The sequence below is a fragment of the Mesoplodon densirostris genome, chromosome 10 (assembly GCF_025265405.1).
Source record: "Mesoplodon densirostris isolate mMesDen1 chromosome 10, mMesDen1 primary haplotype, whole genome shotgun sequence".
NCBI lineage: Eukaryota > Metazoa > Chordata > Mammalia > Artiodactyla > Ziphiidae > Mesoplodon > Mesoplodon densirostris.
The window spans coordinates 21,153,286-21,166,245 of record NC_082670.1 but is presented as its reverse complement, the minus strand read 5'-3'; the positions used below and the strand labels follow the sequence as shown (position 1 = coordinate 21,166,245).

The 12,960-nt window shown below is 37.3% G+C and overlaps 1 protein-coding gene and 1 pseudogene across 3 annotated transcripts in view; one reads left to right on the top strand and one right to left on the bottom strand.

Annotated features, from left to right (window-relative positions):
- Positions 1-12,960, bottom strand: part of CARMIL1 (capping protein regulator and myosin 1 linker 1) — a 317,490-nt gene that overhangs the window by 78,896 nt on the left and 225,634 nt on the right. For all 3 annotated transcript variants that reach the window (XM_060109371.1, XM_060109372.1, XM_060109373.1), the window contains exon 24: positions 9,726-9,824. In XM_060109371.1, coding sequence (XP_059965354.1) covers positions 9,726-9,824 — 99 coding nt within the window. The remainder of the gene's footprint in view (positions 1-9,725; positions 9,825-12,960) is intronic.
- On the top strand, positions 1,123-1,675 carry LOC132497234 (large ribosomal subunit protein uL22-like; annotated as a pseudogene).

Genomic DNA, 12,960 nt, shown 5'->3' with positions numbered 1-12,960 from the left:
AAAGCTAAGACGTCTGAAGAAAAAGACAACTACAGTGTGGTTTTAAAAGTTTCTCCAATTTTTTTTTAATAGATCTTTATTGGAGTATAATTGCTTCACAATACTGTGTCAGTTTCTGTTGTACAACAAAGTGAATCAGCCATATGCATACACATGTCCCCATATCCCCTCCCTCTTGAGCCTCCCTCCCACCCTCCCTATCCCACCTCTCTAGGTCATCGCAAAGCTAATCGCCCTGTGCTATGCGGCTGCTTCCCACTAGCCATCCATTTTACATTTGGTAGTGTATATATGTCAGTGCTACTCCCTCACTTCATCCCAGCTTCCCACCCCTCAACTCCAGGTCCTCAAGTCTATTCTCCATGTCTACATCTTTATTCCTGCCCTGCCACTAGGTTCATCAGTAGCATTTTTTTTTCTTTTTTATATTCCATATATATGTGTTGATCAGAGCTGTAGGTTGTCTATTCTTAAAAAAAAAATTATTTATTCCCCAGAGACCCTACATATCAAGTCCCATCCTACCTGATAGTTCATTCGGCAAAGGTGACGATCCAGCAACAATCTTTTTTATTTAAATTCACACTTCTCTATTTATTTTGAATTATTTGGTACAACAGCTATAGGAAGCCAAAATCAGCCCTCCTTCCCCCATAAATTCCACCATAATAGAGACTTTACTACACTGCTCAGCAAACTGAAGGTCTGATTATAGAGCCCGCGTCTACTTGCTGCAGCATCACCAATTCTCCTGCCTTTCTCTTTTAAAAAATCAGGGCTTCCCTGGTGGCGCAGTGGTTGAGAGTCCGCCTGCCGATGCAGGGGACACAGGTTCGTGCCCCAGTCTGGGAAGATCCCACATGCCGCGGAGCGGCTGGGCCCGTGAGCTATGGCTGCTGAGCCTGTGCATCCGGAGCCTGTGCTCCGCAACGGGAGAAGCCACAACAGTGAGAGGCCCACGTACAGCAAAAAAAAAAAAAAAAAAAAATCAGGTTCGTAACATCTACTCCATCTTCTTTTCTACTGTATGATGAAGACAACCCAGTAAAATAACATCATTCAAAGCACTTAGTCTCTTGACAAAGGGTCAGTGATGCTAATGTTAATGTATGACCTCTAAAAATGGTTCATTATTCACCTGACCCAGAAAACCCCACAAAATCATGCAAGTCGAGAGGTTCAAATCTTTGTGTTCACTTTAAGAACACTCGTGAAACTGCCCAGGCCATTAAGGGTACACATATCCGAAAAGCCACCAAGTATCTGAAGGATGTCACTTTAAAGAAGCAATGTGTGCCATTCTGCCGTTACAATGGTGGAGCTGGTAGGTGTGCCCTGGCCAAACAATGGGGCTGGACACAGGGTTGGTGGCCCAAAAAAGAGTGCTGAACTTTTACTGCACATGCTCAAAAATGCAGAGAGTAACGCTGAACTTAAGGGCTTAGATGTAAATTCTCTGGTCATTGAGCACATCCAGGTGAACAAAGCCCCCAGGATGGGGTGCAGGACTTACAGAGCTCATGGTCAGATCAACCCATACATGAGCTCTCCCTGCCACATTGAGATGATCTTCACTGAAAAAGAACAGATTGTTCCTAAACCAGAAGAGGAGGTTGCACAGAAGAAAAAGATATCCCAGAAGAAACTGAAGAAACAAAAACTTATGGTCCAGTAATAAATGACACAAAAAATAAATGCAAATAAAAGTAAAAAAAAAAAAAGAACAGCTCCTATGACTGTAAAATGTACTGAGGCTACATAAGTGAATTATGTGCAACTCCCGTAGGAAAAAGAAGTTACATGAATAATGCTTCTCATATAATAATCATCTCCCTGACCAAAATCTAAGCTTGTAGGCAGGGACCACATCTTAATTTTCTGCATTTACACAGCGTCCTGAAGAGAACTATGTTGTTTTTTTTTTATCTTAATTGATATAAATTCCAGCTCTTCCAACTATTGTATTGATCTGTGCTTCCTGAAACAAAAATGGTCATCAATAACTCATATCTCACCAAGAATGAATACCTAATTTCAAGAAACAAAATGAACCCTGTACTAAGAAAGGAACTGATATACATCTGAGGCCACAAAAGTCTAATTTGAGAGGCATGTAGATGTGGTACCATAAAATTGATCATCTTTAATAATCATGAGAGACCAGAGACCCTTGAAGAGTGTGCCATTAAGCATACACCAAGGAGAGAGGGTCTAAATGAACTCAGCAAAATGGTCTTTAAGTAGAACTTTTAAAATCACTCCAAAAGAAACATAAAAATTTCGTTCTTCGATTCAAATAAGACATTAAATCTCACAAGTCTCAAAGATCCTTCTGTACACACACTTGCTAAGGTTCAGCATAGCCCAATAGATCACATTCAGATGCTTTGCAACTAAAGACCTCAAGGCCCAGAAAAGTGAAACTATTTAAGATGACACAGAGTGATTACACAGAGTACCAACTGGAAATTTTGAAAACAGGAAACCAAGGATTTTGACTCTCAGTTCATATTCAAGTCCCTAAGATACACAAATAAAAACAAAGGAAACTGCAGTCTGAAAGACTGTCATCTCTTTGGTTATCTCATGAAAGACCTCAGGGTAGCTGATTGCATTTGGGCTCTTGATTTTCAACTCCCTACTTTACCCTAACCCCTAGTGTTCCATTTTCCAAAGCACCCCAGGAAAGTTGTTAACTGCCATAGTTTGAGAAGCTCACTTTTTTCCAAGGAAATGTACTTGGACTTGGTCTTCTTTGAGTCCTCATCTATCTTCCCATGTTCTTCTACAGGTCACATGTCTTCCCCCTTGAGAGCACTCTGGACAGTCACAAGCTCTCTTCCATGTGACAGTCTTGCCCATGTTTGAACACAACTATCTTTTCTTCTCTAATCTTTTCTTCTTCAGGATTGACATTCCCAGTTCCTTCTACCATTCTACTGTGACACCATTGTGTGGTCCCTGACTGCCACCTCCCCCTGTCCACCCCAGGTCACTTCTCTGAGTTCTCCCTCCATCTAAGACCATCACAAAACATGCCCCACCCCTCAATCAAATAGACTGTAACACAGGAAGAGTGGATAAGTAAGCTGAACGGGGCTATCCCCTTTCTTAACGTAGGAAGTGTACTTTCATTAATGTGGTATAAATCAAACTGGCTTCTTTGGCAACTAAATCACACAGCAACTCACATCTCACTTGGTGGTGACCACTTAGGCTTTTCCAAACATACTGGGCTATAGAACCCAAGTGCAGAACTTAGAACCATTAGCAATAAATGCCATCTTTGGTTGCTTGCAACTTGTTACAACTGTTCTCAGTCCCAGCAAATAGCTTACTCGTGGAAAATTTTATCTTCCTCCACGTCTATTTCTTTATTCAATTCAAAAGAAATATACTCAACACCTTGCATTGAATGAGATACAGTCCTGAGTAAGATATACCCTTTGCCACCAAGCAATGTAAAAATCTAGAAGTGGAAAGAAATATTCACAATTAACAATAACACAAGATATAAAGTTTGCATAATGTAATATCCACAAAGACAGGCACACTTTGTTCACTGCCAAAGCTCCATCTCCTGTATATGCCTGCCATATCACAGACCCTTATAAGTGTTTATTCAATGACTAAATAAATGATAAAAAGTTCTAAAGGATTTCAGTCAAGAGAGGGAGCACATGTAGCTGATGCTGAAGGTAGCTTTTAGACTGGGTCCTGAAAGATTTCTACAAACTGAGAAAAGAGAAGGGAATTTTAAAAGCAAAGAATGAACATAAGCAATGGCATATCCAGACACTTGTGATTCCTATTTCCTGATTAGGAACAGAGGTACTTTATTGTGGGAGATCAGATTGGAATGCTGAGTTGAGGCAAGATAGTATAAGACTCAGGCACAGGCTAAGGAGTTCAAACACCGTGTACAAGGCATAGAGCATCTATTCCCCCAGCTTCTCCCACAACTGTGAAGATCTAAAAATTCCTTACCCCATAACACTCACCGTGACTCGGCTTCCCTGATACAAAGGAAAAGGGCTGTAAAAAGCACAAGGAGAGGGCCTCCCTGGTGGCGCAGTGGTTAAGAGTCCGCCTGCCGATGCAGGGGATACGGGTTCGTGCCCCGGTCTGGGAGGATCCCATATGCCGCGGAGCGGCTGGGCCCGTGAGCCATGGCCGCTGGGCCTGCGCATCCGGAGCCTGTGCTCCGCAACGGGAGAGGCCACAACAGTGAGAGGCCCACATACCGCAAAAAGAAAAAAAAAAAAAAAAAAAAAAAAAGCACAAGGAGACATGGAAGATGTATAAACTAGTTCTTGCAGTGCTTGTAAAAGAAGACATAGGAGGGAGTTAATAAAAAGCTTTACAAGAGGACAGGCAATAGAAACGGAAAGAAAAGAATGGCTGTAAAAGACACCTTGAAGGTAAATGGGCAGTGAATAGTGACCTTGGATGAAGAAAGCAAACGAAGCATCCAAGATGACTCCAGGAGTCCTCGGTGAATGATGATGTCACTGAGAGAAACGGCAAAATCGGTTGTTCCAAGGGATGAGTTTGGTCTTAGTGACCGTGCTATCTCAGAGGGCCATCTGGATGAAGATGCTGAACAAGCAGCTGAAAAAAAGGATTTTCTGGAAAGAAACAGGGACTGAGGGGATAGATCCAGGAGTCATCCACAGATAAGAGAGTTAAAAATGGCAAAAGCAGATCAGATAGCACTAAGTACAAAACTCTGAAAAATGATTGCCTTTGAAGGATAAAGAGAAAGTTATGTAGAAAGGAGACAAAGAGCAGCAGAAAAATATTCAGAACAGCACACTGTCGGATGAACCAAGAAGTGCGTCTTAAGAAAGACGAAACAGTCTATAATAATGATAATAATCGTTGTAATAAAAATATAGCTACAAACAATGTTTACCAGTGAGGAGCCAAGTACTTTGCACGCATCACCTCACTGAATTGTCACAGCACCTTCTGAGTCATTTTCCCCATTTTCACAGATGAAATCAAGCCTTAAAGAGGTTAGTAAATGACTAACAACAGTTCCCACCGAGAGGGAATAGCAGAGCCTGTACTTAAATCCAGGTCATCTGACTTGAGAGCCCAAGTTCCTGACCACTACACATACGGACGGCCTCCTCTCATCAAAAGACGAAGAGGGAGAAAAGCCCTCTGACTCGGTGACCAGGTCCATTGAGAGCCATCTCGGCAGACAGATTGGGACAGAGGGCACATTCTGAAAGGTTGCAAAGTGAGTGGGTAGCAAAGAAGTCATGAAAGCAAGTGTAAAAATCTGCACATGAAAGGAAGGAAAGAGAGTGTGCTAAGTAAATAGGTCTAGGCAATAAAATTGTTTTGTTTTTTCTTTTAAGGGTGAGAAGACTTAGCATAGGTTATCAATTCTGGGCCTGTCTTTGTAAATAAAGTTTTACTGGAACAGCCACACTCATTGATGAAGATATTGTCTATGGCTGCTTTTGCTCTACAACAGCACAGCTGAGTAGTTGTAACAGAGACCATACAGGCTGTAAAGCCTATTTACTGTTTGGTTTTTTATAGAAGAAGTTTGCTAACTCTTGATTAAGAGTGTTTATAAGATGGAAAAGAAGAGATCAAAAGCAGAGGTGGAATGTTGAGTCATGTGAAGGTCAGAGGTGGAGTGTCGTCATGTGAAGGTCTTTCCTAAACAAAGACTAGAGACAAAAACAAATATGTGAACAATTATGAGACTTCCATGTTTCACTGAAACATATTTTAATCCCTCAGTGTCACCCGGGAATGATGACTGGCTATGTGGTTGGCAGAAGTAGTCACAGAGGGTCTATTCTTTCTGTGTTCCTATTTCTGGAAACTTCAATAAGAAGTTTCAATAAGTAGGAGATAAATCTCTCCTAAGGTGACTGAAACAATTAAAGTCTGAAAACTGCTAATCATCATGTCCTAAGAAATCCCCAAAGCGAAAAGGTGGCAGTATACCTACTACATAATGACTCAAATAATTCAGAATGACGTCACCTATGCAGAATGAAACAACTGTATATGCCTCCTGTGTATAATTTCCTCTTGATTGAGAAGACGAAACTTACTTTTAAGAATTAGCATTAAAGGTTGTGGCAGTAATTTTTTTGGATGAGCAAAACCCCTGTAAATGAGGAAAAAAGTTAAAAGGATATTGCATTAAGAAAAGCCTGCATTATGGTAGCTCATAAAAGAACCCAAGGCAAAGGTTCAGTGTAAGATTTTAGCACTCTCATTGCTTTTAATGTTAAATGCTAAAACCAGGAAATAACAGTAAACCATAAAGTACTAAAGGCTAATATTAGTCCCTTGCAGGAAAAAAAGTTAGATTTTTTTAAGGCACTGGTAAGGTCAAAATAATGTTTTCCTTCTCAAAACTCCCTGTTACTTCACTAATATTCATAATTACTGTTTTTCTTTTTCTCAACACATATCACTTTACTTTTTCTTATATAAATAATACATGTTTACTGTAAAGCATTCAAACAATACTGTGAAGTGTAAGAGAATAAAAATCACCTAATCACAGCACCTGAGAGAACCATCATTAACATTTTGGTGAACACTCTTTCACAAATCTCTATGCATATCTACACAGTCATCCATATAATTTTACCTACTTAAAGACTACACACAACTCATTTATTATGGACATCTTTCCTTCATTCTCTTTTAAGAAAAAGGAACAACAAAAAATTAAAATGACACTCCATCCCAAAGCAGTAAAATACATATTCTTTTCAAGAGCACATGGAACATGCTCCAGGAAAGATCACATGCTGGGTCACAAAACAATTCTCAATATATGTAAGAATATTGAAATCATATCAAGCATCTTTTCTGATCAGTATAAGACTAGAAATCAACTACAAGAAAAAAAGTGCAAAACCACAAACATGTGGAGGCTAAACAATATGCAACTAAGCAACCAATGGATCACTGAAGAAGTCAAAGAGGAAATCAAAAAACACCTGTAGACAAATGAAAATGGAAACACAATGATCCAAAATCTATGGGACACAGCAAAAGCAGTTCTAAGAGGGACGTTTATAGCAATACAAGCCTATCCTGGGAAACAAGAACAATCTCAAATAAATAACATAACTTTGCACCTAAAGGAACTCGAAAAAGGAGAACAAACAAAACCAAAGTTAGTAGAAGGAAAGAAATCCTAAAGATCTGAGTGGAAATAAAAGAAAGAGAGACTAAAAAAAAAAAAAAAAATAGAAAAGATTAATGAAACTAAGAGCCGGTTCTTTGAAAATATCAACAAAACTGATAAACCTTTAGCCAGACTAATCAAGAAAAAAGAGAGAGAGGGCTCAAATAAATAAATCAGAAATGAAAGAGAAGTTACAAGTGACATTACAGAAATACAAATGATAAGAGATTACTACAAACAAATATACACCAATAAAATGGACAACCTAGAAGAAATAAATTCCTAGAAACATACAATCTCCCACGACTGAATCAGTAAGAAATAAAAAGTATGAACAGACCAATTACCAGTAATGAAATTAAATCGGTAATAAAAAAAAAAAAACTCCCAACAAACAAAAGTCCAGGACCAGATGGCTTCACAGGTGAATTCTACCAAACACTGAGAGAAGACTTAACACTTATCCTTCTCAAAGTATACCAAAAAATTGAAGAGGAAGAAACGCTTCCAAAGTCATTCTATGAGATGAGTGTTACCCTGATACCAAAACCAAAGACACAACAAAAAATTAAAATGACATCTGCCCAAGGTAAGAAAATAGAACAAACCATACAAAATGGTCTCAAATGACAAAACTTTCCCTACCAGTCAGTTCCTCTCAATCTGCTGAAATAAACATTTTTGAAAACCCTCTGTTTTAATTCTTTTGGTGGCTTCCATTTTAAATTTAAATAGTAGATTTACATCTGTATTTTTGATTTATGAATTATAGAATATAGATTATTCCATGAAACAAAAAGTAAAAATTTAGTATACTTATACTACCACTCACCTTTCTCCCTCTTCAACTCCTAATTTTAATTAGTTTCATTACTTTTACATTAAAATTTCCAACATGTACATTTTTTAGTGTAGCAATAATTAGGTGTTCCCTTCCTGTCTAAGTTGATGTTAAAATTTTAAATCCACTAAAATGCAGGTACAGAATTATGATTATGGGATTCACAGAGAAAGAAATGTAATCCTGTATCTTTTAATTCTGCAGCTCAAAGCAGATTTTCCCAAAGTGGCAACTTTTTAAAGCTTTCTTTCAGCTCTTATAACTTCTATGATTTCGTTTCTGGTTCAGTTTCTTATTTATACCTCGTATTGTATACTTTTTTATTTTTCTTTGTTACACTGGAAAATTTCCTCAAAAAGCCTTTTTTCATATGGAATATTGGGGGTAAAATTTCTGGGTCCATGTCCGAATACAGTTTTAGTCTGCCCTCGCATCTGTTTGATAAAATGACTAGATATAGAATTCTTGGTCCAAAACAAATCCCCCTCTGAACCTCATTTGTTTCTAGTAATTGAGATTGATGCTAAGAATTGGTTCCAGTTCTCTTGTAAGATAGCTTGTTTATTCTGTCTGGAACTCTTTAAGATGTTTTTTCTTTATTCTCAGTGTTCTGATGAGGTGTGGACCTTTACCCATTCATCCATATCAATTTCAGTAGGTCAACCCCAAGATTCATATGAAATGCTTTTCTATTATTTTCTCTTTAACTTTTTCTATTATGTCTCTTTTTAAATTTCAAGGTTCCTATTAGAAGGCTCTTGGTCACTTTTAATCTCTTCAGGATTCTGACTTACTTTTCTCTCATTATTTTTTATCTGTCTTTTTACTGCATGTTTTAAGATTTTCTCTTGTTTTCTACCAGAGAAACAGCTTAATTTGTGCCCTACTGGTTAATTTAATTCTATATTACAGTTTTCATATTTTCAACTGTTAAGCATTGTTTCTTATTCTCTGATTATTCTTTTTCATAGCAGCTCATTCCTATTTTATGGATATAATATTGTCTCAATTCCTTCTGAACTTACTAATTACAATATTTTTTTAAAGTCCTCTACTGTACTCTGAATTATCTGAGCTCAGTTCTTTGGTTTATCTTCTTCTTTCTTTCACATCTTATAGGTTTTCCTCAAGTATCTTAAGTATCTTAAGTTTTGCTTAATATTTTTGGAGGAAAACATTACATACATTTTTTTATTCTAAAGTTGGGTAGAGAGAAGAGGAATGAAGTAAAAAACAGTTTAGTTTCTCTTCAGCACTTGTGTTAATTAACATTCAACAAATTCTTAATTGTTCAGAAGAATAATTCTTAACAAATTCTTAATTATTCAGAAGAATCTGGGAATTTGTTTCCTATTCATAGAAGTAAGAGGGAGAAGAAGAAAAAGAATAGGATGTCTCCAAAGTAGCAAATTTGATTACCCTCAGACTTTTATCATCTGTAATCCAGGGTTCCTAATAGTTGTATATAAATCTAAGATACACCTTACTAACAATCTTAAAAGGCAGAAATCATCAACAATGAAAAGTGCATATTTAGCATTTCTAAACTCTACTTAACATTTGTTGTCATTTTCAGAAACAGGTTCTTACTGCCCCATTCGGAATGATTCAAACAATAAAAATCCTTGGTCCCTGGCTCTTAAAAGGGTCAGTTCAGCATGTGTAAGAGGAGGAACTGTCACTGGGAGAAGACTGGCACCTTCTTACCTGCTGTGTGGTGCTGGTGACAATGCCCTGCTGTAGGCGGTAGGCCTGCTCTTGAAGGTATTTTCTAGTCTCGTGATTCCGGAGCAGATAGTTTTCTATCTGGAAATTAAGCACATGTCTCTCTCAAGAACACATTTTGACTCAGCAGAGAGTTAAGTCATAAGTGCAACAGCCAGCTGCTAAACTGAAGACCCAAGCAACTAATTCACACATCCTGCCAGGGCCTTGACCCCACAAAATGTATGAGATGGGGAACCCGGCTATTGTCGTGATGAATTTATGGGTGTTTTTAGTTAGAAATTTCACTCGCAGGTAACCAGGGTAATTTTTATGTGACTCAGTAGTTGACAAAGATGAGCAAGTGTTTAATTGCCTGCCTGCAGGGTTAGAGACCCTTTTAGTGACTTCTCATCACTTTCCTGTACACGATTGCAATCTTTCTCTCTCTCAAATTTTTAACCACACTAAACAGTTCAGAAGCTAAATAGATACCCCTACAGTGTATCGATGGTCCTTTCTGAACCCCTTGGCCTTATCCACCAGCACTCAGAAAATTCTTTATTTTAAGGGAAAAAAGGAGAAAATAGGTACAAAATTGGAAGGATACAGGCTGGTACAACTCAAAACCATATACCAATTTCCTTAATCCATCAGGTTTACATGTTTTCTCAAAAACAGGAATGGTTTTAGCAAAATTACCAAAAATAAGAAAATGGATTTCTACAGAAAATGAGAAATCTTGAAGTTGCTTGACAATCTACATTTTTATACATAGACAATGTTTTATGAAAAATTCAAACATACAAATGATAACTAGATTGAAATAAAGTATTGAAGAACAATATACAATGAATATATAATACATTGAAAAATGTAAACTATTGATTATAATGAATACCTATTAATGTGTTTTTTTAAAGAATGATTGAGATGATTAAGTATGCCATCTATTTTTTTTCAGTTGTTGTTTTTATTTGTTTTTATAATGCAACTTAACCATTTGGTTTCCAATTTGTCACTACAGTTCCCTGGTTACGAATTTCTAGTAACTGTGAGGCTTTCAGAATTATTACATTTTCATTTTCATTTTGCATATGCTAAAATGACTACTACTTAATACCAATTAGGAACAATTAAAATACAGGCTATAATTATTATTATCCTTGGAAACCATAAAGCAGAACAAAATGTACCATTCTACTAAACATAAATGACGATATTATAAAAACAAAAAGATCCCTGAAATGAAGCATCATTAAAGTGACACATTAATACCATGACATTATATTACATTAATTTTCTCTTGCTGCTTCCCAAGAAGTCATCTCTTTCCAAGGTGACATTACCATCAAGGTAGAATATCATTGCTAAAAAAAGATTCTGCCTGAAATATGACAGGCATACACTGCCACCCAGCTTTGGGTGATTTTGTTTTGTTCTTCCACATTTGGCCTCATTAAGCCCTGGCCATGGGCCAGTTCTGAGAGCAGCTTGTTTATTCAGGAGGCTCAGCTCACACACAGGCAGTGCACCCAAGGCTGGCTCACGCGCTTCCAGGCCTTCCCCAGGTGCACCAACCGTGCTTCACAGACTGAGCCTGGAGGGAATATTTTAGAAAAAAAATAATATTCAACACTCATTTCTAAAAGCTAGTGCAAGGGGAAGGAAGAAAAACAATGCTTAAGTGTCTTTAATAATGGTGAAAGTTATTTGCTGAAAGTATTTGCATCTGGAAAGTTTACAAGGTAAACTTTCCTTCTGTGCACCATTAGAGACCAAGACAGAGAACCAGGACAGGACAGGGGCCTGACTCAGGTCAAAAGGAAAGAGGAAGAGCCAAAAGTGTCATTAATCACATTTGCCAGTACCCCTGGGCAGCAGTGACCTGGGAGACAGTCTATAGTCAGTCAGACATCTTCAGTCTCATTGCTGAAAATAGCAGCAGCAAAGAAGGCCAAAAAAATTCTGTGTTTTAATAAAGGAATCTTATATTTAAAAAAAATAAAGATTGAGTATAGAATCACAATATTGTTTTTCAGTAGAGTAAAATTAAAGAGCCATAATTCTTCCAGAGGACAGTTCTGTTAAAATGAAAACTTGAATATATAAGAGCATAGTTAAATACTATAGGGAAAAAAAAACAATAAATATGAGCTTTAAAGTCACCAATTTTCATTTTAAGAAAAACAAAACTTTTATAATTAATGTATTTGCATACTCTGCATTTGCTCTTTGTTTCTTCTTTTATCCTCCCCTCTTTTTCGGCCTTCTCTGGTTTTAAGTACTGTATATGATTGCACTTTTCTCTCCTTTCTTAGAATACTAAGTATACTTCTTTATAAATATTTTAGTGGTTTCCCTAGTGTCTGCAATATACATCTACAATTCATCCAACTCCTCTTTCAAATAACACTGCAGTTGTTCCTTGAACAAACAGGTTTGAACTGCACAGGTCTGCTTATAAATGGATATTTTTCAGTAGTAAATACTACAGCGTACATGGTTCATGGTTGGTTGAATCCATGGATGCAGACAAGAAGGGCCAACTATAAGGTATACTCAGATTAAGCCCCGTGCTGTCCACGGGTCAACTGTTTCACAAATAGTGCAGGTACAGGTACATTATAAGGGAGTATCACCAATTTCTCCCTTTCACCCCTTGTAACACTGCTGTCTTAGAAAGTATTTCTTCTTCTTTATTTTTGAAGGAAAATATTGCTAGACACAGAATTCTAGGCTGCTGGGTTTTGGGGTTTTTTTTCCAACACTTTAAATAAATATTTCACTCTATTTTCTTCTTGCTTGCATGCTTCGTGACTCAAAGTCTGATAATTCTTACCCTTATTTCTCAATATGTAAGGTATATTTTTTCTCTGACTTCTTTCAAGATTTTGTCTTTGGTTTTCTGCAGTTTGAATATGATATGCCTACACATCAATTTTTTCTGCGGGGGGGGGTGGTATTTATCCTGCTTGGTGTTCTCTGAGATCCCTGGATCTGTGGTTTGGTGTCTGTCATTAATCTTGTAAAATTGTCAGTCATTATTACTTCAGACATTTCTTCTGTTCTTTTCTCTTTCTTCTCCTTCTGGTATTCCCGTTACCAGGATGTTCAATGTTTTGTAATTGTCCCATAGTTCTGGGATCTTCTGTTCTTTTTCCTCCTATTCTTTTTCTCCTCTTTGCATTTCAGTCTGGGAAGTTTCTACTGACATATCTTCAAGCTCAATGATTCT